Source organism: Myotis nattereri (genome assembly GCF_964212035.1).
Source record: "Myotis nattereri genome assembly, chromosome: 8".
In the NCBI taxonomy this organism is placed as follows: domain Eukaryota; kingdom Metazoa; phylum Chordata; class Mammalia; order Chiroptera; family Vespertilionidae; genus Myotis; species Myotis nattereri.
The window spans coordinates 2,874,516-2,899,328 of record NC_138083.1 but is presented as its reverse complement, the minus strand read 5'-3'; the positions used below and the strand labels follow the sequence as shown (position 1 = coordinate 2,899,328).

At 64.6% G+C, this 24,813-nt stretch overlaps 4 protein-coding genes across 6 annotated transcripts in view; 3 read left to right on the top strand and 1 right to left on the bottom strand.

Annotated features, from left to right (window-relative positions):
* The window catches only part of RTEL1 (regulator of telomere elongation helicase 1), a 47,835-nt gene extending 32,727 nt beyond the window's left edge, over positions 1-15,108 (top strand). Inside the window, exons 11-35 of the mRNA XM_081097361.1 lie at positions 2,157-2,195; positions 2,260-2,338; positions 3,089-3,186; positions 3,581-3,636; positions 5,187-5,255; positions 5,579-5,660; positions 8,075-8,207; positions 8,303-8,416; positions 8,500-8,540; positions 8,714-8,799; positions 8,914-8,991; positions 9,296-9,373; positions 9,725-9,871; positions 9,944-10,059; positions 10,131-10,254; positions 10,350-10,491; positions 10,616-10,785; positions 11,267-11,362; positions 12,584-12,782; positions 12,927-13,067; positions 13,569-13,685; positions 13,802-14,035; positions 14,122-14,208; positions 14,387-14,490; positions 14,672-15,108. Of these exons, the coding sequence (XP_080953487.1) occupies positions 2,157-2,195; positions 2,260-2,338; positions 3,089-3,186; positions 3,581-3,636; positions 5,187-5,255; positions 5,579-5,660; positions 8,075-8,207; positions 8,303-8,416; positions 8,500-8,540; positions 8,714-8,799; positions 8,914-8,991; positions 9,296-9,373; positions 9,725-9,871; positions 9,944-10,059; positions 10,131-10,254; positions 10,350-10,491; positions 10,616-10,785; positions 11,267-11,362; positions 12,584-12,782; positions 12,927-13,067; positions 13,569-13,685; positions 13,802-14,035; positions 14,122-14,208; positions 14,387-14,490; positions 14,672-14,932 (2,891 nt within the window). The 3' untranslated portion in view covers positions 14,933-15,108. The remainder of the gene's footprint in view (positions 1-2,156; positions 2,196-2,259; positions 2,339-3,088; positions 3,187-3,580; positions 3,637-5,186; positions 5,256-5,578; positions 5,661-8,074; positions 8,208-8,302; positions 8,417-8,499; positions 8,541-8,713; positions 8,800-8,913; positions 8,992-9,295; positions 9,374-9,724; positions 9,872-9,943; positions 10,060-10,130; positions 10,255-10,349; positions 10,492-10,615; positions 10,786-11,266; positions 11,363-12,583; positions 12,783-12,926; positions 13,068-13,568; positions 13,686-13,801; positions 14,036-14,121; positions 14,209-14,386; positions 14,491-14,671) is intronic.
* A 539-nt stretch (positions 15,109-15,647) lies between these two features.
* Positions 15,648-18,133, top strand: TNFRSF6B (TNF receptor superfamily member 6b). Its single transcript, XM_081097372.1, has 3 exons — positions 15,648-16,299; positions 16,397-16,618; positions 17,044-18,133. Exons 1-3 carry the CDS (start codon positions 15,882-15,884, stop codon positions 17,328-17,330), a joined length of 927 nt encoding a protein of 308 aa, XP_080953498.1. The 5' UTR covers positions 15,648-15,881; the 3' UTR covers positions 17,331-18,133.
* On the bottom strand, positions 18,120-24,499 carry ARFRP1 (ARF related protein 1). Its single transcript, XM_081097373.1, has 8 exons — positions 24,228-24,499; positions 23,708-23,801; positions 23,384-23,471; positions 23,119-23,201; positions 20,118-20,199; positions 19,829-19,899; positions 19,100-19,200; positions 18,120-19,032 (listed from the first exon to the last, which is right to left on the bottom strand). Exons 2-8 carry the CDS (start codon positions 23,798-23,800, stop codon positions 18,945-18,947), a joined length of 606 nt encoding a protein of 201 aa, XP_080953499.1. The 5' UTR covers position 23,801; positions 24,228-24,499; the 3' UTR covers positions 18,120-18,944.
* ZGPAT (zinc finger CCCH-type and G-patch domain containing) overlaps positions 23,938-24,813 on the top strand; it is a 22,601-nt gene continuing 21,725 nt past the window's right edge. The window contains exon 1 of one of the 3 annotated variants that reach the window (XM_081097366.1): positions 23,938-24,335. The gene's annotated coding sequence lies outside the window, so the exon portion shown is untranslated. Of the gene's footprint in view, positions 24,336-24,380; positions 24,742-24,813 lie in introns of those variants that run through there. The other 2 variants (XM_081097367.1, XM_081097365.1) reach the window with 2 other exon arrangements.

Genomic DNA, 24,813 nt, shown 5'->3' with positions numbered 1-24,813 from the left:
TCCGTGCCTGTGGGCGCTGTGCCCGGTGCACGCCCTCGAGTGCTGTGAGCGCCTCACGGGCAGGCGCCCTGCTCTCGCTCCGCTGCCCTCCCCCCCCCGCCCCCCCCCCCCCCGCGGGCGTTCTGCATCTGCCCAGCGTGTCCTCGGGCTGAGCTGGTTCCCGGACTTTGCAATGACAAACAGCACAGTAATGAGTAACCGCGTGTGTGCGCACTTTCCTCTTGTTTGCGGTACTTCTTCAGGGTGAGTTCCCAGAAGTGGGCGGCCGGGCTAGCAGGTGGTGTGTGCTGTGGATAGAGCAGCGGCGGGCACGGTGTCCGCCCGTCCCCTGGCGGACGGCAGGCCTTTGAGGTTGGGCCACAGCGATGGATGGGGTGTCTCTGCAGTTCCGAGCTGCTTTTCTCTGAGGAGTGCAATTGAGCATCTTGGCAGTTGTTGGATGGCCTTCATTTTTTTGGCAACAGCATCCTACGAGGTGTGGGTGGGCGATGTCCGTGGTTCGCCCTCGTGTCCCTGCCTGTGTGCGCGACACGCCTCGCCCTCCCGCAGCTGCTCTCCCCGATGGGTCTCAGGCCTCCCTGTTCTTGAGACCTCGAGGCCTGAGCAGCATGGTCAGGGAGCGTGTCCCTGAGTGGGGACTGTGTGGTTTCTCTCAGTCCCTGGGCTCCGGCGTCGGGAGGAAGGGCACAGATGTGAAGTGTCCTTCGTCACGTCCATACCATTCCACACTTGGCTCTGACTTCCACACGGGGCTCCCGCCCGCCTGCCTGCCCAGGGGAGTTCACCACGAGGTGCTCCTTTTCCCTTCCTTGTGCCCCCCGGGCCGTCTCCATGACCTTGCCTGAGGCATGGATTCCTAGAATTGACGCCAGCAGCACAGTCACCAAACGGTAGATAGATTGGGCTTCGGAGGACACGGTCCCGGAAGCAGAGAGACAGCCCACAGAGTGGGAGAAACCTGTCAACCATAACTGACGAGGGATTTGCATCTAAAATGTGCCAGCGACTCTGAAGCTGAGAGACAGCCGGTAACGAAGGGCAGAGGCGTGATGGACTCTCCTGCAAGGGCGCTGTCCAAGTGGACGCAGCCACGGGGGGCTCTCCCTCAGGAGCCCCCTCCCGTCCTCACCCTAGGCGCCTGCCTTTGCCTTTCTGTCACCCCAGGGCCCTTCTCTTGCTTCTGTGACTTGTTTCCTGAGCCTGCACAGCCCAGAGACTCACTTCCACTTCTGTCACTTTCTAAATAAACTTTCTCTTCTGATTAAAAAAAAAAAAAAGACACATCACTCTTCGTCAGCAAGGTGGGTGGCTGTTGTCAGAACGGAGGACAGTGACTGCTGCGAGCAGGCGGGACGGTCAGACCTGTCCGCCATCCTGGTGGACACATGAACTGGTGTGGCCGCTGGGCTACACCTGGAGGCCGAGGTCTGAGCTCCGGGCGCCAACAGGCCCGCTGGCTCTGGCTCTGGCTCCTTGTGGTCCCTCGGGCCCTGCTGCCCCTGGTGCTGGGCTGGAGGGCAGGCCGGAGGTGCACGGTCCTGGGCTCGCTCGGCCAGTACCATTGTGACACTTGGTGCCCAGATCCACCCCTTCCGTAGGATGCGCCTATGGGCTGTTTGATTTATCAGCAGCAACGAGTCTCTCAGGGTGCTCGGCGCCTCACTTGCTCGGTGGTGAGGCTGCTCTTATGGGAAAGGCGAACAAATGCTTGCTTTTCCCCTTCACCTTTCCAGTTTTCAAAGCTGGGAGTTTGAATTTGTTCCCAACTTATTGTTGGTCCCTTGTCAGCAGGAGGGGAATAGTCACTGCCCCATGGGCACGTGTATGGAATCACAGGCGACAGTTTCATTATTGAACTCAGGTGTCCCATCTCCTGCTGCTGTCACGCGGGCACCTCTGTCCTTTTGGTCCCCGTAGTTGTAGATGGGGTCACACCCCCGCCCTGCTTTTCCTGTCCCAGCCTCAGCCATGCTTCCCGGGAGCCCTGGGTGCTCTCAGTGGGCGATGGTGCGTGGGACATCGGTCACTGCCCCAGGCAAGGCGCCCGGCGCTCGCGGCTCCAGCTCTGGCTCCGCTGTGGGGCAGCGTTCTCCCTGCGGGGCTCCCTCCCTGCAGCGGGTGACGCACACCTGTGGGTTTGCCCCTTTCTCTCCCAGGGCTGGCCATGGAGCTGGAGGACATTGCGAAGCTGAAGAGTAAGTGCTGTCCGCCCCCTCCCCCCCACTGGCTGGTGCTGCCCTGACCACCTGTGCTCCGCAGTGATCCTGCTTCGCCTGGAGGGCGCCATCGATGCCGTGGAGCTGCCCGGAGGTGACGGAGGTGTCACCAAGCCCGGGAGGTGAGGGACTGGGAGCTGGCCCTTGACCCCAGGCCCTGCCTGCAGCTGGAGCCGGACGTGTGTGGGGCTCTGTCCTGGCTGCCCAGTGGGGTCCCTCCCAGGTCTGGAGGCCCAGGAGGGCTGCTGACTCACCCGGATGTGCACTGGTCTCCGCTGTGTCCCGTCCTCTGGTGCTCAGACGCCAGCCCAAGCACACCTTCTGCTAAGACGGAAAGTGCAGTCACACCAGCCACTTCCTTAGGCCTCAGAGGGCCCAGGCTATTCTGACAGCCCCAGACGTCTAGGCCGCCCTGAAGCTGGGCAGTGGAGTTGGTTCCTGCAGGCGGGTGCCGGGTCCTGGCTGAGGCAGGTGGTAGCCCCCTCAGTCCACAGCTGACACTGCGCTGGGACCAGGCCAGGTTGTCGAGGGTTGGATTCGTCAGGAACATTCCAGAGCACAGGCCGCTGTCTGCTCTGCTGCGCTCAGATGCTCACAGACACCCCGTTGCCTCCCAGATGAAGCAAGCCCCTGCCTGCCCTGCCCCACACCACGGCGCCCAGATCTGGTGCTGCCCTCCCATCTCTCCCCAAAGCTGCGAGAGCCACGGCCTCAGGGGGCCCTGATGACCTCCACCTGGAGCCCGGGCCTGGGGGCTCCTGGCGCAGAGGCTGTCCCCTCCAGGTGCCTCCGAGAGGGCTCAGGGCTCGTTTCTGAAAAGCCATTGGCCATTAGGTTCCCAGAGCCCAGCTGGTCACCTCTCTCCCCGGCAGCTACATCTTCGAGCTGTTTGCCGAGGCCCAGATCACACTTCAGACCAAGGGCTGCATCTTGGAGTCCCTGGACCAGATCATCCAGCACCTGGCAGGACGTGAGTCCCACCCGCCCTGCGCCTCCTGCTGCCTGTGCCGCGGGGAGTGCCACGGACAGGGGACATGCGGGCACGGTGCCGTGCCCTGTGGTGCTCGGTCCAGCTTTGCACCAGCCAGCTGTTCCTAGTCAGCTTTCCAGAAGAGCAGGGCCACGGAGCTGTGGGCCCCGCCAGGCTCTGTTCCCTCTTGGGCAGGGGTGGGGGGGTGACTGGGCAGCCTCAACCTTATTTGCTCCCCCTCACTGATACTCTGGAGACACACGGGGAAGAGCAGGCAAGCCCCTTCCCCAGGTGGCCCCTGTGGATTTGGGGTGAGGCGGAGCTTAGCACATGTCCAGAAGGTTCCTGGCTCCTGAGGCTGCTGCCTTGTGGTCAGTGCCCGCTGCTCCCACAGGCGCAGGGCTGTTCACCAACACGGCAGGACTGCAGAAGCTCGCGGACATCATCCAGGTAGGACCAGGGGCGCCATGCAGGCGGCTCCTTTCCCCATGGAAGTGGGGTGCTTCCCCCTCCTGCACTTGTCACTCGGCCTCGACCTGGGGCAGGGTCAGGCCTGCGCACCTCCTGCCTCAGAGCCTCGGCCCTCAGGCTGCCATCCTGCCTGAGCGCACCGCCTGCCTCGGGCCGCACTGCACCAGGGGCAGTGGGCAAAAGCCTTCTCAGGCGTTCTCCTGAAGCCGCTTTCCGGGGCAAGTCTGAGTGTAAGCCCATCACGGAGGGGAAGGCTCTACTCCCAGCCCCGTGTCTGGCCGCAGAGCCCGCCATCCCTGGAGAGCCATGCGGCTCTGTGGCGAGTGTGTTCAGGCGATGCCCGTGAGCCCAGGCGGGGCCTGCGGCTGCTGAACTCAGTCCCAGCCAGGCCGGCCTCACCCTGGGCCCGGGAAGCTGCTTTCGGTGGGGCAGCCACCCCGGGTCGGTGAGCCCCCTCTGCAGACCCAGTGGGGATGCCACACCTCAGGCCACTGGGCACCGCCACTTCCTGCCCCCAGCTGCAGCACTGCCCTCCGTCCGCTGCGGAGCCCGCCGCTCTCCCTCAGTTGCTGGCGGCGGGGCCGGCGGGCATGGTCAGGCCCGCTGCGAGAGGCCTCTCCGAGGACCCTCCGGGCCAGTGGCGCGTGGGAGCCCTCCCTCCTCGGTGCCCGGTGGTGGAGCAGGTCTCTGCCCTCCAGACTCGAACCCAAACTGCTCAGCCAGTTTGGAATTTCCTGCGGCAGCTGCTCTGAGTGATCCCTGGTGGGTGACGGGGAGTCCCCTGCCGGCCTGGTGTGCGTGCTGGCCTGTCCCCTCCAGCCGGAGAGAATATGATGGGCAGCAGCTCATCCCATTCGGGGGCACAGGCCTCCAAACAGGGCTGTGCTGGGGGGTATGGATAGGGTCCTGGTGTGCTGCTGGCCTGGCCCTGGAGCCCTGGGTGCTCTCTGTTCTATGGTGGGGCGGTGGGGCGCCTGCGGTGGGGCAGTGGGCTGATCCGACGGACAGCCTGTGGGAAAAATGGAAGCTCATGGCTTGTGCAGGGTAGAGGGTCTAAAGCTGGTTCAGGCTGGAGACTGAACGAGCCAGCTTCAAAGGGACAGAGCAGGCAGGATGTGGGGCCCCGAGATGGTGTGCGACCTGCTCACGTGTGGGACCAGTCGACAGGATGCTGGTGCTGCCAGGCACGGATGCCACTATGCACAGGCCCACTGGGCATCAGGCAGGACAGGCCCAGCCACTGGACAGTGCTGCATGCACGCCCACTCGAGGTTGTTCCTGGGGGAAGGGGTCATGAAGGGTGGGGAGTGGAGAAGAAGGGGAGACAGCATGGCAGGCACCATGGGAGGTCACAGGGGACTCAAGCTGGTGTGACTGAAACTCCTGTGCATCTCCCAGCTGGGGGCCTGAGGGGAGGGGACAGGCAGAGGTGCTGTTGGCAGGAAGGCAGGGGCAGGCGATGACGACACCCTGCGTGTGTGTCTGTCCTGTGTGGTGTGTCCTGCTGACTTGCCCTCATCTCCTTTCAGATGGTGTTCAGCACAGACCCTGCCGAGGGCAGCTCCCCAGTGGGGCCCGAAGCCTCTCAGTCCTACAAGGTGGGAGCCGCCTCCATGAGAGGCGATGGGCAGGGGTCTCTGTCCTATGGGATGGGGGCCGCCTCCAGAAGGGGCGATGGGCAGGGGTCACTGTCCTACGGGATGGGGGCCGCCTCCAGAAGGGGCGATGGGCAGGGGTCTCTGTCCTATGGGATGGGGGCCGCCTCCAGAGGGGCAATGGGCAGGGGTCTCTGTCCTATGGGATGGGGGCCGCCTCCGTGAGGGGCAATGGGCAGGGGTCTCTGTCCTGTGGGGTGGGGGCTGCCTCCAGAAGGGGGTCCACAGGTGGGGGGCTCAGGACACCTGTCCATTCTTCCCTCCAGGTACACATCCACCCTGACACCAGCCACCGGGGGACAGCTCATCGGTCAGATGCTTGGAGCTCCACGGCGTCCAGAAGGCAAGGTATGGCGCCTGGGGGACCGGACACGCTCCCCTGCCCGACCCCAGGGAGAGGCCTGCGAGGCGGCTGGGCGGCACCTGAGTCGCGCCAGGCCTCCCACACCAGCCGGGATGTTTTCTTTCTTTTTTTAAAACATTTTTGTTGATTTCAGAGAGGAAGGGAGAGGGAGAGAGAAATAGAAACACCAATGATGAGAGAGAATAATGGATTGGCTGCCTCCTGCACGCCCCCTACTGAGGATCGAGCCCGCAACCTGAGCATGTGCCCTTGACCGGAATCAGACCCGGACCCTTCAGTCCCCAGGCTGACGCTCTACCCCCTGAGCCAAACCAGCCAGGGCCACCCAGGACGTTCTGAGAAGCGTGTCACCGGCCCCTGACGGTGTGCTGCGCTTTCACTGTCCAGCCGGGCAGACAGATGTGGGGCAGGTTCAGGCTGAGGCCACTCCACAGGCCTCGGCTGCATCGGAGGGGTCTGCTGGCCGATACCACTCAGACCCCCGGGGGCGGGCCCCGTTTCCCTGACACCCTCTGTGAGCTCAGGCCTGTCGTGAGTCCTGCCCTCTTCCTATCAGCTTCCCCTGCTGCCCTGGGTCCTAGGTCTGTGCAGGCACACCGAGGCTCCTGGTGTGGGGTGGCCTGTGTCGGCTCAGGCACAGACTCCTGAGGTGCCCAGTCCTGGCCACTGCCCCTGGGGACTTAGACTTAGGGTGGGGTTCGGAGCCCAACAGCTCCAGGGTAATGTGATGGTGCTGTGGTCAAGGCCACCCCCATCCTGGGCAGTCCCCAGTGCTGCTGGCAGCCCACCACTGCCACCTGCTCCAGGTCAGCGCTCAGCACCCCTCTACTCTCCTCCACTCTCCTCGGGCTGCCGCCTGCTGTCTAGTGGAGCTGAGCAGGGACAGAGGGTTAGGAGTGTGGGGCGGTCGTGCCGGGATCAGTTCGCACCATGATCTCGGGAGGCCAGATGGGCCTTAGCCCTGGCAGGTGTAGGTGCGGAGGGTGAGTGGGTGCAGTGACCGTGTTCCTGTACCTCTGAGAGCGAGAGGATTCTCAGAAGCAGCCACTCCTGGGTGGGTGTTTATAGGAAGTTGGATCATCTCCAGCCTCCCTGAAAGCTGGGGGTGGAGGGGAGGCCCGGGCACAAAGGCGTGCAGGCCAAGGCCCGGCTCAAGGGCCCACACGCTCTCCCAGGGCACCTGTCTGCTGTGGCAGATGGCGATGTAGGAAACATCCAAACCTGTAGAGAATTTTTATAAGTTTGTTTGAGCCAAACTGACAATTGTCGGGAAGCAGAATCTGAAGGGATTGAGAAAATGCTCCGGAGAATGGCGGTTCTGCAGCTTACTCCATCCATGAGGTCCATCGGTGGTAGGGTAGGGAGGTGGGAGAAGCGAAGTGGGGATGCCTCTGGGAGGGGATAAAAAAATCAGACACATAGTTTTACATTGGTGGGTGCAGGATTGTTACAATTTACTGCACATAGAGATGGTATGAGGGGGACAAGGGGACAAGGAGGGGTTCTGTGGACTCTGCTCTGAGGGGCCTGCCAGGGAGATCACGCTGCCGTTCCCAAGGTCGGTGGTAGATGCGAACAGACCACACCAGGCTTAGTCAAGGGGAAGACTGGCCTTTGTCAAGGAAGCTGCAGGCCTAGGGGGGACCCGCTGTTAGCCTGGGATCTGTATGTTCAGACCATCCCGGTGGTTACTTGCGGTTCCGAGTTTGTGGGGCTGCCCTGCAGCCTCCCTGAGCTTGTCGGGGTTTAGTGCATGGCCCCTTGATGTCCACGCAGGGCTGGCCCAGGCCGCCTCGTCCTCCGTCCACGTCACAGGGAAGATCCCATCCTGAAAGTGGAAAAGGGTCCCTGGCCCCAGAAAGTGGCTCGTTCTTTTCTGGAAGTGCTCCTGCTGCCCTGTGACCTGGTCTGGACGTTCGAGCCCTGTGTGCAGTCATTTCCTGAGCGTGGGGAGCAGCGAGTGGGAGGCAGGCGTGTCTGCCCGGGGAAGCGGGTGGGGCCTGGCCTCCTTCCCAGCGGGCCAGGACGAGGGCCTGCCACTCCCTGTGAGCGGGTGGCACCCCTGCTGCTCCCGCCTCCCAGGCCTGAGCTGCCTCCTCTCTGCAGCTCCAGCATCTGTGTCCCTGGAGGCCCGGGTGTCGGAGGTGGGGCTCCGCTTCCTTCCTGGGGTGCCTGTGGCCTGTGTCTCCATGTCTGGGGTTGGGGTTGGCCGGCCTCTCTGGAGGTGACCCACTGTCTGTCCCAGCTTCTCTAGCTCAACTTCCTGTTCCCCAGGCCCCCGGGCAGGCCCCTCGGTCACACTCGGATGCGCCCAGCGGCTGCCTATGGAAGACTTGTGGGTGGCGGTCATGGGCCTCCCTGTGGGTGACTGAGTCCCAGCCTCATGTTCGTCCTGCAGGGAAGGTGCTCAGTTACTGGTGCTTCAGCCCTGGCTGCTGCATGCGCGAGCTGGTCCGCCAGGGCGTGCGCACGCTCCTCCTCACCAGCGGCACGCTGGCCCCCGTGTCCTCCTTCGCCCTGGAGATGCAGATGTGAGGCTGCCCCTACCCGGGCTGGGGGGTGTAGCCTGGGTGTTGGGGGTTCAGAACTTCACGGGGGACATCCTGCCTTCCACCGCTGCCTCCAGCCCCTTCCCAGTCTGCTTGGAGAACCCGCATGTCATTGACAAGCACCAGATCTGGGTGGGGATTGTCCCCAGAGGCCCTGATGGAGCCCAGCTGAGCTCCGCCTTTGACAAACGGTAGGGGGACCTGGCCTAGGGAGGATGAGTGGGTGGGCCCAGTGCTGGGACCCACGTGGCAGCAGCCTCCTGGCTTCATGCAGGTTCTCTGACGAGTGCTTGTCCTCTCTGGGGAAGACGCTAGGTGAGTTCCTGGGAAGCCCTGGCCTGGCTGTCCCATCCTGGACCCCATCCATGGTGTCTGGGGAGCCCGCCTCGCCCCTGCCCAGCCCTGCACCCTTCCCTGCTTTCTCTTCCGGGGGCAGCCGGCGGGGCCTCGGGACACCCTTCCCACTGACCGTGGCCGCTCCCTTCCAGTCAACATCACGCGCGTGGTCCCCCACGGGCTCCTGGTCTTCTTTCCCTCCTACCCCGTCCTGGAGAAGAGCCTGGAGTTCTGGCGGGTGCGTTCCCTTCGTGTGTCCCAGGGTGGGAGGGGAGCCCCATGGCCAGCGTGGCTGGTGCGGCCGTGGCTGCCAGGCCTCGTGAGCCTGCTGTCCCCTTCTCCCCCGCCGCAGGCCCGGGACTGTGCCAGGAGGCTCGAGGCCCTGAAGCCTTTGTTTGTGGAGCCGAGGAGCAAGGGCAGCTTCTCAGAGGTGCGAGTTCGCTGGGGCCCCACTGCCCCGTGGGCGCCCGGGCTGGCCAGGGCCGTGGGGCGGTCCTGCTGGCCTGGCCTGCTGCCTCCTGGAAAGCTAGGGCACAGCGATGGTGGCAGCAGGTGCCTGGGAGGAAAGGCTCTCAGCCCGGCTCTGTATTTTCTGGGAAACTGAGCAGCCCTGGGTGCTGGGTGCAGGTCGGCCTGGGAACCCAGCCATGAAGCGGCTGCCAGAGGAGGGTGCATGGGCCTCACTCGAGGTGCCGGGCCGGGGCCCTGCTCCGGGTGACCCGTCTCTCCTTCAGGTGATGGGCGCGTACTACGCAGCTGTCGCCTCCCCGGGATCCCGAGGGGCCGCCTTCCTGGCCGTGTGCCGGGGGAAGGTGAGTCTGGTCCCACGTGCACTGCCCGTCTTCCTCACCCACAGGAGCTTGTGATGGGCCTGGGGACTGCACTGTGGGTGGAACAGGCCGGTCCCTTCCCTTGGGCCCCACTTCCAGCAAATACGAGTTTGGTGGGCAGCCCCCTGACCCTGGCTGGGGCCGGCTGGGGTGGGCACGGGTGGGAAGGAGGAGGAGGTTCCATGAACAGACAAGTGGTCGTGGGCCCAGGGTTGGAGGTCTGTCCCTGTCTGTCCCCACCTGGGAGCTTGTGGTCGTGAGGGTCGGGGCCGACCCTGAGGAAGGTCTGCAGGCTCCTGTGGAGCTTGTGGGTAAAGACTGTGCTCTCCCCAGGCCAGTGAGGGGCTGGACTTTGCAGATGTGAATGGCCGAGGGGTGGTTGTCACGGGTCTCCCGTACCCCCCACGCAAGGACCCCCGGGTCATCCTCAAGATGCAGTTCCTAGATGAGATGAAGGGCCGGAGTGGGGCCTCGGGCCAGGTGAGGTGCCACGTGGTGGGCGGGGACCTGGTGGCCTGGAGACCTTGTGACCAGCTCCTCCCCCTCCCGCAGTTCCTTTCTGGGCAAGACTGGTACCGGCAGCAGGCGTCCAGGGCTGTGAACCAGGCCATCGGGAGGGTCATCCGGCATCGCCACGACTATGGGGCCGTCTTCCTCTGTGACCACAGGTGTGGCCCTTTTACCGCATGGGGCCCAGCTGGAGTGGGCGGGACTTGGGCTGACGGCCCCTCCCCCACAGGTTCACCAGTGCGGATACCAGAGCCCAGCTGCCATCCTGGGTGCGCCCCCACGTCCAAGTATACGACCACTTCGGCCACGTCATCCGAGATGTGGCCCAGTTCTTCCGGGTGGCTCAGAAAACAGTGAGTCCCGAATGCCCAGCTGGCTTTGCCCCCTTGCCCTCCCCAGGGGAGGAGTTGGGTGGGACCCCCAACCCCAACCACCTGTGACTGTCTAGATGCCGGCGCCCCTAGCTGCCACCCCGAGCCCGGGCCCGGGAGAAGGCACCGTCCCAGTGGCTGTGTCGCTCGGGGCCCTCTCCACCAAGAAAGCCAAGAGTGTGGACCTGCACGTCGCCAGCCTGAGGCGGAGGCCTCCAGGTGCGTGTGGCCAGGTGACGTGGCTGGGGGCTGCTCCCACAAGGCTGGCGGCAGGCAAGGCCTGAAGACCAGAGCACGTGGGTCTGACTGCTGCGGGGCCCTGATCACCCCTGCCCTCCCCCAGGACTGCCAGCCTCCGGGGATGGCGGGGACACCGAGGGCAGCCTGTGTGTGGAGTACGAGCAGGAGTCGGTTCACACCCAGCGAAGGCCTGTGGGGCTGCTGGCCGCCCTGGAGCACAGCGAGCAGCTGGCCCGAAGGCCCGGGGAGCAGGCCGGGCCTGGGGAGGAGGAGGTATGGGTGCTGGGGCTCCAGAGATGGACACAGACCCCAGGCACTGCCTGTCTGTTCTCGGGCACCTCCACACTCACCCCATAAGTCCCCTTGTTGGGCAGGTGGTTGGGGTTTCAGCCCACACCTAAGCCCCTGGCTGGTGCTCCCCCGCACCCCCTCGCTGGGGCTCCACTGCCCCCTGTGGTTTCCACATGGTCCTCTGGGGCCCGGCCTTGCTGCGCCCTTCGGGAGCCTGGCCGTGGCAGCTCCTGCCCAGCGGCTTTCGCTCAGAAGTCCGTCACTGTGACCTGGAGGTCCCTGTGTCCTGCTGGGTGGCATCCCCTGTTCCCTTCCCATTAGCCCTGTCAGTTACTGCAAGACCACGTGCCCGCACCTGCTCTCGGGCTCTGCCCCCAGCTGACCTCACTGTGGCCCCAAAGTGTCACGCAGGGCTTTGGGGCCCGAGGGCCTGGGTTGGGACCACAGCTCTGTGACCCCCCAGGCACAGTGCCGCTCCAGCACATCCCTCCCGGGTGAGAAGAGGTCTGTGGCGGAGCAGAGAGGAGGCAGGAAGAAGATCAGGCTGGTCAGCTGCCAGGTGGGTGAGCCACCCAGACCCACCTGGGGATGTGGTGGGAGCCACAGGCTGTTGCGGCTCTTAGTGCTCTTGTCCACGGCCCGTGGCCCTGACCCAGCAGAGTGTGAGGTGTGAGCTGGCCAAGCCTGTGCCATTCTAACTCCACTGTCCCTTCTCGCTGGGCAGTGGTGGGTGCAGGAGCTGAGTGTGCAGTGTGGCTGCGCTGCCTGCCTGGCCCCGCCTTCACTTTGCTGGGACGTTCACAGCGAGGTGCAGATGTGTGTCTTGGTCCTGACAGTACCGACTGGTCTCCCCGCCCAGGCTCCTGGGGCCCAGTTGCTTGTTGGCGGGGGGCCAGGCCTGCACAGGCCCCCTCTCCTCATTCAGCCTTTCACGGTGGGAGCACAAAGTCTGCGAGAACAGCACGGCCTGACGCTGGCCAAGGGGCCCCTGTCCTGGGACCCACGCCGAGTCCTGCACATTTGTGGTCAGGTTGGGCCTTTCAGACACGTGGGCTCCTTCCACAGAAGGCGCTGCCCCCAGCAGGTGGGAGTCAGCCCTGGCCCTGGAGGCTGCACTGGGGCGGGCCTGTAGCCAGGCTGGCTCACCAGGGCAGTGCTGGGCCCTGGCAGGAGGTAGAGGCTATATGCCCACACATGGGGAGGGTCTCTGTCCCCATCCTCAGAAGAAGGCAGTTGAGAGCAACTGAGTAGACAGTCTGGGCCAAGAAACTCGGAAAGCCCCGCGCACTGCCTTTGTCCATTCCCCTTGCTTCTGGGAAAAACCAGGCGGGGGTGTCAGGAAGTGGGCTGGGTGCCAGGGGCCTGCCCTGAGGGCTGAGCTGGGCAGACCAGAAAGCCTGGCTTCCACGCTTCCCATCTAGGCCCCATGTCAGGGCCTAGGGCGCAGCGGGAATGGAGCAGGACACTGCCAGCCCCTGGGTTTGAGACGTGTCCCTTGCTGTGAGCTGCCCACCTCCGAGCCAGGCGTGTCCTCTGAGCTGAGAGAGCCCGCTGCAGCTGTATTGGCCCTGGATGCCCCATCCCATGGGGGCAGGAGGTGGGGCTGGAGGTGCAGCCCAGGGCCTCAGATCCACCTGTGCTGGTCCTGAGAGGCGTGGCCTCCCTGCAGCCCCTCCTGGCTGCCTTCAGCAGGACCCCTGCCACCTGCCAGCCACACCTGGAACAGTGAAGGGTCTGAAGGGTGACGTGTGTCTGATGGGCGCCTGGCTGTGTCCAGCAGGAGGGGCTGGCGGCAGGTGCGCAGGCGGACAGAGCCAAGCTCTTCATGGTGGCCGTGAAGCAGGCACTGAGCCGGGCCAGCTTTGCCGCCTTTACGCAGGCCCTGCAGGAGTACAAGGGCTCGGACGACTTCCAGGCTCTGGTGGACCACCTCAGCCCCCTCTTTGCCCAAGACCCCAAGAAGCACAGCCTGCTCCAAGGTGCCTGGGGTGCCGCAGGCACAGGGTGGGGCAGAGGACGCCGGGTGGGTCACCTCGGAGCAGGGTGGTCCCTGCTCCCTAGCAAAGGTCTGGATGGTGGCTGCAGCGCGTGGCACCCGCGCACCCAGACACCCCCTCCAACAGGCTTCTACCAGTTCGTGCGGCCCCACCACAAGCAGCGATTTGAGGAGCTCTGCCTCCAGCTGACGGGCCGAGGCTGTAGCCATTTGCCTGAGCACAGCCTTCCACGTGGGCAGTGGACACAGCCAGCCCCGGACCCCGGTGGTGAGTGGGGCCTTCCCCAGGCAGACCCTCAGGGGCTGGCACCTGGGGTCCTGAGGTGGGCCCTAGCTTGGTCCAGCCTCACTGTTTCTACAGGGGCCAATGGATCACTGCAGGGTGGCACCATGTCGGCCCCCAGAGCATGTACAGCTGTCGTCTTATCCGCACCGGGGTCCTGGAGCCCCTTGTCCCTCCCCCCAGAGTGGGCCCTGTACCTCCAGAGCGAGGGAGCCAGTCCCTGTCCCTGACCAGCCTGCCCTGGGTGGGACTGCCTCAGGGACACTGCCCTGGGGAGGGGACTTTCCAGCCCCAGAGTCACTCCCCCCTGGGGTTGGTGCCACAGGATGTCCCTCCGAGCAACCAGCTGTCCACGGGGCTGTGCAAGTCAGGTCCGAGGAGGCTTGTGAGCCCAGCCTCCCCTTGGGCAGACCTGCCTCCTCCCTAGGGAGCACTCAGACCCTTTGAGACCAGCTGGATGACTCCTGTGTCTCCATGTTCCTTCAGGAAGGAGGGAGCCTGTCCCCAAGATGACCCTGTCCCAGAGTGCGGCCAGGCAGCTGGACACTGGAGGGCACCTGAACCAGGGACAGCCTCACCTGGCCTCCAGGCCACCACCAGAAGGTACATGGTCCCTGAAGAGGCTTCTGACCAGAGCCAGGAGCAGAGCCAGACCTCGGAGGGGAGGAGCCTCCTGGGGGCTCTGGGCCCCAACACAGTCCGTATTCCCTCCCTCTCAGGAGACACTGGCCTCTGTCCACAAGAGGGGTGTGGCGCCCCTCCAGCGGAGAAGCCGAGCCAGCCTGCTGTGAGCACCTACCTGGCAGACGCCCGCAGGGCCCTGGGGGCTGCAGGCTGCAGTCAGCTCCTGGCAGCACTGACCACCTACAAGCGGGATGATGACTTTGAGAAGGCGGTGGCTGTGGTGGCAGCACTGACCACCTCGAGGCCCGAGGACTTGCCGCTGCTGCAGAGCAAGTTTCTGAGGAGGGGACTTGGAGGGGCTCTGGGGGAGGAGACTCGGGGGATGGGGGCAGGTCCTGAGCACCCCTCCCCGCAGGGTTCAGCATGTTCGTGCGCCCACACCATAAGCTGCGCTTCTGGCAGACGTGTGCAGACCTGACCGGCCGGCCCATCCCGGACACAGGCACTGCCCCTGGGACCCCAGGAAGGGAGCTCCGAGGTGTTTCCCATCCTCACCCCCAGGGTGACCTGCTGGTGCTCTTGCCACCCCCACCCTGTCACCCCAGAGCCTCCGCAGCCTTGGGAGGCACGGGCAGCAGAGGCGCACCAGCCACCCCTCAGACTCACTCCTCTGTGTCCAGGCCCCTCCGAGCCAGAGAGACTAGGGAGGACCCAGAGCAAGATCTCCTCCTTCCTCAGGCCACGGCAGGACCCCCGTGACCCCACGGACAGACAGCCGGAGTGGGTAGGTCTCGTGGGTGCTGGCTGCCAGCAGAGGAAGCCATCCCTTCCCCATGTCCCTCCTGCTAACAGCAGCACCCAGGTCTTGACCAGCCCTCGGGGACACGGCTGCCGGGCACCACCCCTCTGTGGGGGGGTGGGCAGTGGTGCCTGGCAGGTGTGGCCAGCGTCCTGTGTCTTCCCAGACCCCCAGGAGGACACTGCGTACTGGACCTGAGGTGCCTCCGCCAGGAAGCAGAGCCACGGGCCACTCTTCTGAGACGCCTGGGCACGGCAGGGCCTCCAAGGCTGAGGCCACCCTCCCTGGATGCAGCATGGACACTTGTCTGCTGGCTCAGGGTGGGCCAGGCCCAGCACCAGCAACCTACCAGTCAGAGAGGCCGGTCTGCACAAGGGACACCCCTGAGACCGCAACCAGGTCTCGGGCCACCTGGGAGAAGCCCTGAAGACACTGTGGGGTGGGTGGGCGAGGTGCTTCCCCAGAACTTTCCCGGGCTGCTGGCTTGTGGGGGTGGGGGGCTCAGGGGTCCACAGCTGGGCCACACCTGGAGCGGGTGGTCTGCTCCCTGGCATGCTGGGACTGTGCCTGGAGGTGGGCTGAATAAAGCTGCTGGCATATGGGGATGCTCTTCGCATTGCCTGGGCTTGGTGATGGGGTTTGAGGTGCCAGAGAGAAAGGATGGGGGCGTCTGCACGGGGCCCCCCTCCCACCGTCCCACGAGAGGGTGCTGTGAGCACGTTGTCTAAACTTGGCTCAGCCTCCATCCTTGCAGCTGGACAGGAGGACACTGATACCAGAGGGAAGAGGAGCCTGCTCCCCCCCACCCCCACCCCGCCCCTTACACCTCCCTGGAAGACTTTGTCACTGGATCACAAGCTGTGCCTGGTGATAGGAGGGCCTTCATAGGACTGCCTCCTGCACTGGGGGGGCAGGGGGACTGGGCAGGCCAGGCGAAGGTGCTGCGACTGCCCCAGGCTGGGTCAGAACATGCCCTAGCTGGTTTGGCTCAGTGGATAGAGTTGGCCTGCAAACTGAAGGGTCGTGGGTTCAATTCCAGTAAAGGGCACATGCCGGGTTGCAGGCTTGATCCCCAGTAAGAGGTGTGCAGGAGGCAGCTGATCAATGATTCTCCTCATTGATGTTTCTATCTCCCTCCCTCCCTGAAATCAATAAAAATATATTTAAAAAACAAATTTAACTGGGTCAGAGCATGGCCTGCGAGAGGTCACGGGCCTCTCCCCGGGGTGTGGCGAGGCCAGCCTTTATAGGAGGCGCTGGCCAGAGCTGGAGTGTTCTGGTTGGCTGCAGGTAGGGTGGGCGGGGCCTGCTTCCGCTGGGAGGAGCGGGGCTGTGGCGAGCTGGTGTCCCCGCCGAGTCCCGCTGCAGGGAGGATCATGAAAGCACAGGCGAGGCTGCCCCCGATCCTGCCGAGGGCACTACCGTTCCTGCTGCTGCTGCTGGCTGCGCGAGGGCTAGCGGAAGACGTGCCTACCTACCCGTGGTGGGATGTGGCCACGCGGGAGTGGCTGACGTGTGGCCAGTGCCCCCCGGGCACCTTCGTGCACCGGCCGTGCAGCAGGGACCAGCCCACGACGTGCCGCCAGTGCCCGCCGCAACACTACACGCAGTTCTGGAACTACCTGGGGCGCTGCCGGTACTGCAACGTGGTCTGCGGGGAGCACGAGGAGGAGGCGCGGCCCTGCTCCGTCGTCCACAACCGGGCCTGCCGCTGCCGCCCAGGCTTCTTCGAGCTCGCGGGCTTCTGCCTGGAGCACACGCCCTGCCCGCCGGGCTATGGAGTGGTTGCCCTTGGTGGGTGCTGGGCACTCTGTGGGTGGTGCTGGGCCAGGACTCCTTTCATGAGGATGCCCCGGGTCCCCCTGACCCTGTCCTTCCATCTCATCCCCAGGCACCCCCACCCAGGACACACAGTGCCAGCAATGTCCCCCAGGCACCTTCTCGGCCAACAGCTCCAGCTCAGGGCAGTGCCAGCCCCACCGCAACTGCACGGCCCTGGGCCTGGTCCTCAACGTGCCGGGCACCCCCTTCCATGACACCATGTGCACCAGCTGCACAGGCCCTCCACTCAGCACTCCAGAGCCAGGGGGTGCAGGTGACTGGAGGGGGACAGGTGAGGAGGGGGACAGGTGAGCCGGGGGAAGGGGCACAGATGAGGGGGGGTGGGCCATGGGGCAGCAAGCTCAGACTGTGCCCTGCCCCAACACTTGGAGCCATGAGGCATTTAGTGGGCGTCTGGGAAGTGCCTCCAGCCTCGTGGGGTCAAGGGTCCCCAAAACCCACGGAGCAGCCACGGGTAGTGGCAGCGGCACCGGCACCATTGAGTGCACGGTGCTGATGGCTTTAGCTGGCAAGCAATGCTTTTCCCCACCCCATCCCTGGGTGCTCGTCAGCAGTGGCATCTCCTCACCCCAGGGCCGCCTCTCCCACCCACCCTCCTGGCATGGGGTCCCAGCAGGGGCATGGGGGGGGCTCTGTCTGCAGGGAGCCCTCACCCCAGGACCTGGCACAACTCCACCTTGCCTGACCCTCCCACAGGGACCGAGGAGTGTGAGCGCGCCCTTGTGGACTTCGTGGCTTTCCAGAACGTCTCCTTCAGGAGACTCCTGCAGCTGCAGCAGGCCCTGTCGGGTCCGGAGGCATGGACTCCCCGTCGGCCCTGGGAGGACCGCATGTCCTTGCAGCAGACGCTGCAGAGGCAGCTCCTGAAGCTGCGCGAGGCCCGGCCAGGGGCCTTGGTGGCGGGGCTGCTGCAGGCCCTGCACACGGCCAGGCTGCCGGGGGTGGAGCGCACCATCCGAAAGCGCTTCTTCCTGGCCGGCTGAGCCCCGTATTTACTCTACTGACCGGGCACCGCCTGTCGTTTTTATAAAACCCTTTTGTAAAATCGATTGTGCAGGACAGTGCTGTGTGACGGTGGTGGACCGAGGCAGACCTGATGGCAGGGAGGATCATGGGAAGTGGCCAGTGGCTGGAGGTGGGGCCTTCCGCTGTGGGGCACAGGGGAGCTGAGGCTCACTCCATGGCCCGCCCCCAAGCTGAGCTCTGGGTAGCTGGGAGTGTGGAGGGTAGGTGAGGGCCAGTCAAGGAGTGGCAGTGCCAGGAGGGTCACCAAGTCCAGGGGCTCTGCTGTGGAAGAGGACTCGGCGACTGCCCCCCCTCCCTCTGAGTCCCACCCACTCCCAACCGCAGGGGACTTCCCAGGAGACCAGTGTCCCACTAGCTTTCTGGGAAATGGCTTTTCCCTCGGGGCAGGATCACACCCTCACAGGAGGGAAGCCAGGGAACAAGGGACTAAGCGGCTCCAGGGTGGGTGGAGGGGTGGGGGATGGGACTCCCAGCCCTAGCTGCCCCCACCTCCCAAAAGGCCCAGGACTTCCCATGAGTCACTTCCCCTGCCACTGGGTCCCCAGCCCCATCCCTGACTCATCCCTTTCCCAGCAGCTCCTCTCAGGTCTCCTCTGGGGAGGGAGGAAGGAAGGGAGGGAGGGGAGGCTGGTGGGACCTCCCTGGAACATGAAGCCAGCAGGTCACTGGCTATGGCCCAGCCATTCCCAGGACAGCAGGAAACGGCCTGGACGCCCTTGGGCTGTGGCCATGACACAGGCTCGGAGAAGGGTACACAGGGGCCACGCAGACTGCCTTTATTTTCTGCACAGGCACCCTGGCCAGGCTGCTGGTCACCAGCTCCCACAGGGGCCATGTGAAGAGGGGCCCTAGGACCAGCGTTGCCTGGAGGGCCTGCGCTGCTGGGCATAGGCCTGGAAGGAGATGCGCCCCTCACGCTCAGCTGGGAGCACAGGCACCAATGGGGCAACATAGGGACCCAGCCCACCTCCCAACACCCCCACATCCCTGAGCTGGCAGCCGTGGCTGTCCCAGGTGGTGGCAGGTGTGCTATGGGCCTCCCACTCCCAGCTTTTTGCTCCCTGACGTGGGCCGGTGGTGGTGGTGGCAGCAGGGTCCACATGGCTAGGCAGATCGCACCTAGCCAGTCCTGGGGCTGCACCAGAGCCCAGGACCTGCAGGCCTTCGGGGACGTGGGTTAGGCCTCCTTCAAGGTGACACCAACTCCCAGCCCACCTCCATGATCAGCGGAGGCAGAGGCCGAGCTTCGTGGGCATGCTGTGGATGGAAAACCCACCTCCAACCGGGCTTCCTGAAGCCCCGCCCAGACCAGGCTGGGGCAAGCAGCTCCAAAGGGCACCCACAGGGCCGAAAACCAGGCCTTGAGTGGGCCCTGCTGCCCCCACTCCCTTGGCAGAAGCCTCCGGGCACCTACACTTTTCAGGACACAAAAGTCTGTCTTAGAGAAAAAACAAAGCAAATGAAAAAATCCAAAGGCAAAGCCAGCCCCAGCCCCAGGACTGGTGGCTCCAGCTGGCGGGTGTGCTCCTGGCTCAGGCACCAGCTGTACATGCCCCAGGTGCCGGCTGCACCTACGTGATGTCCCTCTGCCGCGGCGGCCGGTGCACATTCCGCACGACGCACTTCACCATCCACTCGATGCCCTCGCGCACCCCTTTGCTGTGGAGACAGTAGGTATGAGGTGGGGCGACCCGGGACCCTGGGGCAGGGTGAGAGCCCCACTCACCCCGTGAGGGCTGAGCAAGCCTGGGTCAGGCAGTCCCGCCGGCCGATCTTGGAGGTGCAGTCACTGAACGCAGTCTTGATATCCGGGATGGAGAGGCAAGTCTGGGGGGGGGCAGGGGGGCAGGCTGTAAGGCACAGCCCATCCCGCCTGAGGCCATTTCCTGGCATCAGAGAAACTGTCTGGCCCCCAGGGCAGTCCCTAGAGCTGCCAGAGCTCAAAGATGGGGGCTGAGAACAGGATGGGAGGCCAAGGTGGGCCCTTCAGGGCTTCTCTGCCCAGGAGGGTCCTACCTGGTGAGTGGCCTCAGACAGCTACGAGCAGGCGGATGGGAGCAAACTAAGATGCACCCTCAGGATGCTGTAAACACCCACCCTGCGCACAGCCCTTGACTGGTGGTCCCCAGAATGGCCTGTGTCCCACCCCAGACAGCCCCTGGTTTGGGAGTAGGGCTAGCACCGCTGCCAACTCCAAGAGCAGCAGACAGGTTGGCGTCAGCTCTGACTCCGCCCTGAAAAGACACCACCTTTGTCTCCTCTCCAGAGCTTTCTGCGGGTCATCTGGGTCTCCCAGGGCTGCAGAGAGACAGGGTGTAGCTGCCCCCCCCCCGACCCCCCCACCCCCAGTGGAGAGAACGTGCCCTGCACAGCCAGGAGAGGCCTCAGGAGAGCTCTGTGCACTTGGGGCAGACCCGCCGTGTAGGGTGTCTGAGGAAGGTGGGAGCAGGCTCACCTCAACATCCTGCTTGTTGGCCAGCACCAGGATGGGGACACCGTCCAGAGCCTCGCTCATGACCATCTTCTCTGGAATAGGCAAGAGGAGGCATTAGCACCCTTTTCCCCCTTTTCCCCCTGACCACCCGGCCACACCCAGGAGTCCATACATTCCTACCAACCTCTTCACAGGCGGGGACACTCCCTCATGGCCAGGACCCTTTGACCTGACATGGCCCAGCTCCAGACACATGGGATGTGCGGACTGGACATGAACAGCCCCCCAGCCCCGGGTGGGCTGTACCCACCGAAAGCTTGCTTGGACTCCGACAGTCTGTCCTCGTCGGTGGAATCGATGACATAGATGACACCGTGGCACTCAGCATAGTACTGGGGAAGGCAAAGGGGCAGAGGGTGAGCCATGGGCACTCAGCCAACCCCCAGCTGCAAGATCCTTATATGGGGTGCCTTCTGTGGGTGGGGAGGTAGGGTGGAGTGGAGGTGCACCCCACAGGCCCTTCAAGGAAGGACTTGCTGACCATTTCCTATGGGCTGTATCCCATATCCTACTTCAGGGCTGGCTCCTAAAAGCCACCCATGACCACAGGCCTGATGGTGGCCTGAAAGGAGAAATGGGGCTTGGAGCTGAAGGAGCCAGACCAAGCCGGTCCCCAAGCAGACCTGGAGGCGGAGCGCACCAGTGGGGCCTCATACTGGCACCGAAAGCAAGCCAAGACAGGCCTCCAAGGGCTAGGCCAGTGCCACCTGTACAGCAGCTCTGTGCCCTGTGCCGGATGGCAGGGCCAAGGACCAAGCCAGCTGAGCTTAGAGCTGTGTGTTCTGGATGGTGCCAGAGGGTGGTCGGCCGTGGGCTTGCTGACAGCAAGGGTCACGGGAGCCCTCTGCCAACTCTTAACTGCCAGAGCCCGGGGCTGTGGGGGCGAGGGGAACATATGCATAAAAGCAGGGCCTTCTGAGAGATGGACTCCCTGGGCTTGGGGCACCAGAGACACAGCCACAGACCTGGCGAGTCCACATTCTGCACCAACCAGAAAAGAGCCCTGGCCATGTCCACACTGCGGAGCAGACGACAGAACCTTGCCACTGGGCCCCACCCCTCCTGCCTGGCACCGGACACAGCCAGGCTGTGCTGTGGACTGGGCAGGATGACCCGTGGTCAGCAAGCCAAAGGACTCTCTGGAACATTCCTGAGGGTGACGCCCGCCCCATCTAAGACAAGCCTTTATCTGTACTTGCTAGAGGCAGCCCTGGGTTTTGCAGGCTGTGCACCCTGCACACCAGCCTGCATGCTGAGTGAGGTGCGGCTACAGCTGCTCCGGGCACACTGGCCTGCTGCTGGCAGAGCCGGCGGGCCCACAGGAGAGGCCTCTGTGCAGAAAGGAGGCCGCTCACTCCCGGGCTGGCAGCAGGTGAGAATCGCACACAGCCACAAGGTGGCAGAAGACTACACTCCCAGCGTGTCTGGGCCCCCCTGGGTGACGGCTCCGTGATGAGCACACAGCTGAGGTGGAGTGTGAGCAGGCTGCCCCACCCCCACAACACCCGCCACACCCCAACCCCATGGCTGTGTCACCCATGGCCACGTGGGGGAACCTACAAAACCACTGGGACCAGGAGAGAGCTCAAGCGTGGCTTTTGGGTGGACACACACCAGTCCCTGGGGTGTAGCCTAGAGGGACGGAGGCCAGAAGTCCTCCTGTGGCCAAGCGCCAGGTGGCCTTCCTGTGTGGGAAGACATGGCCTATCTAGGCATTGGTGAGGGGCATGGGCCCTGCTCATCACTTCCACTGCCCACAGGGCTCGGCCACCCACCCCAGGGCGCTGGATTCGGCAGAGTTGGTCACTGCAGCGCCCGCTCACCAGTGTCACAGCAGGAGACCTTCTGGGCCACAAACCCTGGCTGCCTCCCGGGCATCTTGGCAGAGCCCATCCGGTGGGCGTAACAGACCCTACCACAGAGGTGGGGTGCCACTCTACAGGGGCTAGGAAGCACCTGAGGAACCCACGGGGCCCACCAAGAAAGAGGGCTCGGACCCTCGTGAGGAGGCCACACCAACTGCAAAGCCAGCCTGCAGTCCTCCCTTTCCTGTCCCTTTCCCAGCTTCCCCTTAGCAGAGCCCTGGGACTTGGAGGAGCCATCCCCCAAGCAGAGGCGTGAATTCAAGTGGCACAGGAGGCCTCCACAGAAACGGTCACCCACTGAGGCCTTACTGCCCAGTGGTGGGCAGGATGCCAAGTGGACAGACCCTTGTTGGTTCTTGCAGGACCCACATTGCCAGGTCACAGCTGCCCAGGGCAGCCTACCAGGTGGCCCACCAGGTGACAGGGAGTCCTGGCCAGCTTGGCCCGCCTGGGCACATGAGGAACACTTGCCTCCAATGCTCCCCACTGGCCGCCCCAGGCTGACCTTGCCCTGTCCAGTCCTGCACCTTCCCACTCCCAACACCCGCCCTGCACCCCAACCTCTGCCTCAGTATTAGCTCCGGAGACCCTGGCCTACAACAGAAGGTCAGGATCTGTGTTCACTCCCCACATGGTCTGGGATTCAGACGTGTAGGCTCGAGCTTGGCTCTGCCTCAGGAGAGCTTTAACGGCCAAGCCTTCTGGCCACAGACAGAAGCTGCCCTCTTGGTTGGAAGTCAAGGGGGGAGGAAACACTTGGCGGGCGGGGGGGGGGGGGGGGGCAGGAAAGGGTGACCGGGTACCTGCTGCTGGGATCAAACCAGAAATCAGGACCTTGCCACTCAGTTCTGAACACATGGGCCACCAGCAAGTGCTGGGAAGACATGCCTGTGCCCCAACATTAGCCCAGCGTGCCCATCGCGCCAGGTCACCGAGGGAGCTGCCTAAGGGCAGGAGCTGGGTCTGTCCTCCTCGCTGCCACCCCCGTGCCTGGGGTGCGGGGAAGGGCGCCACTGCCTCAGAAATGCCCAAACCCTGCATCAAAAGAGAGAGGGGCATGGGCATCTTGGCCTGACTCTGGAGGATGCTCCTAAGCCTGAGCACGCCGGCACTGTGCCCCCCCATCTGGCTCTGGGCCACCTTGTCTCACCCTATGTTCATTAGCAACACCTCTACGCCCAAAGGAAGGAAGTGGATCCTCACCCTCAGGGGACTGTTGCAGGAGCCAGGGTAGAATGGGGGGAGCTTCAGGAACAAAGAGGGTGACCGAGCTGCTGACAGGAAGTAAAGGTGAGTCTGAGGCCCTTTGGAAAAGCGGGGACTGGACAAGGGTGCCACCTGGAGGGAAATGGCGTGGGAGGCAGGCGGCCTGTACATCCGTCTCACCTTGTCCCACAGAGACTGCAGCTCCTCCTGCCCCCCTAAGTCCCAGAACATGAGTCGAGCCTTCCCCACGTCCACAGTGCCGACTGGGGAGAGAAGAGTCCCGGTGAAGCTGGGGCCCGGGTCCATGACAGTCTCACCGCTCCCCTGCGAACAGCACCCGCTCCCGTGCTCCTGAGGTGGGCCCACCAGGAGCGGGTGGCCTCAAAGGACGACACAGCACCCTCTGGGCTAGGACCCACACCCACCGCGCCCATCGCCCCCTTACTGTTCAGACCCACGGTGGTGGTGATTTTGGAGAGACTCATCCCCTTGTAGTTCTTGCTAAACCGGGTTTTTGATTGTTCCAGGAAGGTCTGAGGGAAGGAAGAGACAGGCAGGAGGCCCTAGAGTCGTTTTCAAGGCTGTTCATGTCCCTCCGCGGGCTTATTCCGCAAGCAGACGTTTTGCTGTTAAAGCAGCTGGCGGGGACTGTCCCATGGCCTTGGGTGGGGAATGGATTTGGGTGTCCCAAGACCTTGGGTGGGGATTGGATTCGGAGCAGGCAGTGCAAGGCCCAGGCCAGCGGGGCCTCGGACTGGGGCAAGCGTACCGTCTTCCCGGCATTGTCCAGGCCCAGGATCAGGATGCAGTACTCGTCCTTCTGGAACACGTACTTGTACAGCCCCGACAGCAGCGTGTACATCCTGCCGGGGTGCCAGGAGCTGAGTCCAGGCCCGGGACCGCCCAGCCGCCCCACCCTGGCGACCTGACCCGGCCCACGGTCGTGCGGCCCCGCCCACCGCCCTGCGGCCCCGCCCCGCAATGCTTCCAACACCGCCTACAGCTCCCCGCGGAGCGCAGGGCGCCCCCCACTACTCCACTCCCGCTTGGCGCCGCCAGAGACTCGCTTCCCCTGCCAGACGGGGGTCACCGCGCCTTCGCTCAGACTCGGTCCCGCCGATCAGGTGGCGCAGGGCTCACGGCAGGAGCCCTGCGGGCGACATACGGGGACACCCCGCTTTCCGGAGGCGGGTGTGGTGCAGTGGCCGGTCGGCAGCGGGAGGCCCCGGAGCCCTCGCCCCGACCCGCCCTGACACCGGCGTCAGGCCCGGCGCCCAGCCCCGGCCTACCTGCGCCCGCCCGGGCCGGAGCCGCCGCGCGCCTGACCCGTTGACCCCACGCTGACCCGCGCTGCTCCGCGCAGTGCCCGATGGGAAGCGGCCCGCCGCCCGGGGAAGGTAGGAGCTCTCCCGGCGGCCCCTGCGATAGGCACTTCCGGCTGCGGCGGCGCTCGGGAGGAAGTGCTGGCCGGCTACGGTGCCGGAAGCCGGGTACCGTGCCTCTCTAGCCGGTGAGGCTGGCCGCCTTTCTATGGCGCGGCCGGGTGACTGCGCGGAGGAAGTTCCCGGCCCGGGTCGAGGGACGCGCGGTCTGGGCCACCCGTCACAGGTGGCAGGCCAGCCGGAGGCTGGGCCGAGGGGCAGCGTCCTGAGCGGACTCGGGGTTAGGAGGCGGGGGACGCGGGGCCGAGAGGCCGGGAAGGGAGCCGAGGCCACTCGGAGCGGATAATCTCTTCGAGCCTGTTTCTCGTCCCTCAAACGGGGGAGGAGCGCACACGGCTCCGCGGGCCGTCGTGAGAGATCGGTGAGGTCCCGAGTGCAGCCGTCGGCTCCGGGCTCGGTGTCAGCCTCAGGGCGGCGGCTTGGCAGTTCAGGC

Bases quoted from the DNA above. Each gene is read 5' to 3' on its own strand.
- TNFRSF6B (XM_081097372.1), top strand. From the start codon at position 15,882: ATGAAAGCACAGGCGAGGCTGCCCCCGATCCTGCCGAGGGCACTACCG. The intron at 16,300-16,396 runs GTGGGTGCTGGG...TCTCATCCCCAG, and splicing joins CTATGGAGTGGTTGCCCTTG to GCACCCCCACCCAGGACACA. The intron at 16,619-17,043 runs GTGAGGAGGGGG...ACCCTCCCACAG, and splicing joins AGGTGACTGGAGGGGGACAG to GGACCGAGGAGTGTGAGCGC.
- ARFRP1 (XM_081097373.1), bottom strand. From the start codon at position 23,800: ATGTACACGCTGCTGTCGGGGCTGTACAAGTACGTGTTCCAGAAGGAC. The intron at 23,472-23,707 runs GTACGCTTGCCC...TCCTTCCCTCAG, and splicing joins TGGACAATGCCGGGAAGACG to ACCTTCCTGGAACAATCAAA. The intron at 19,900-20,117 runs GTGGGTACAGCC...TGCCTATTCCAG, and splicing joins GGAGTCCAAGCAAGCTTTCG to AGAAGATGGTCATGAGCGAG.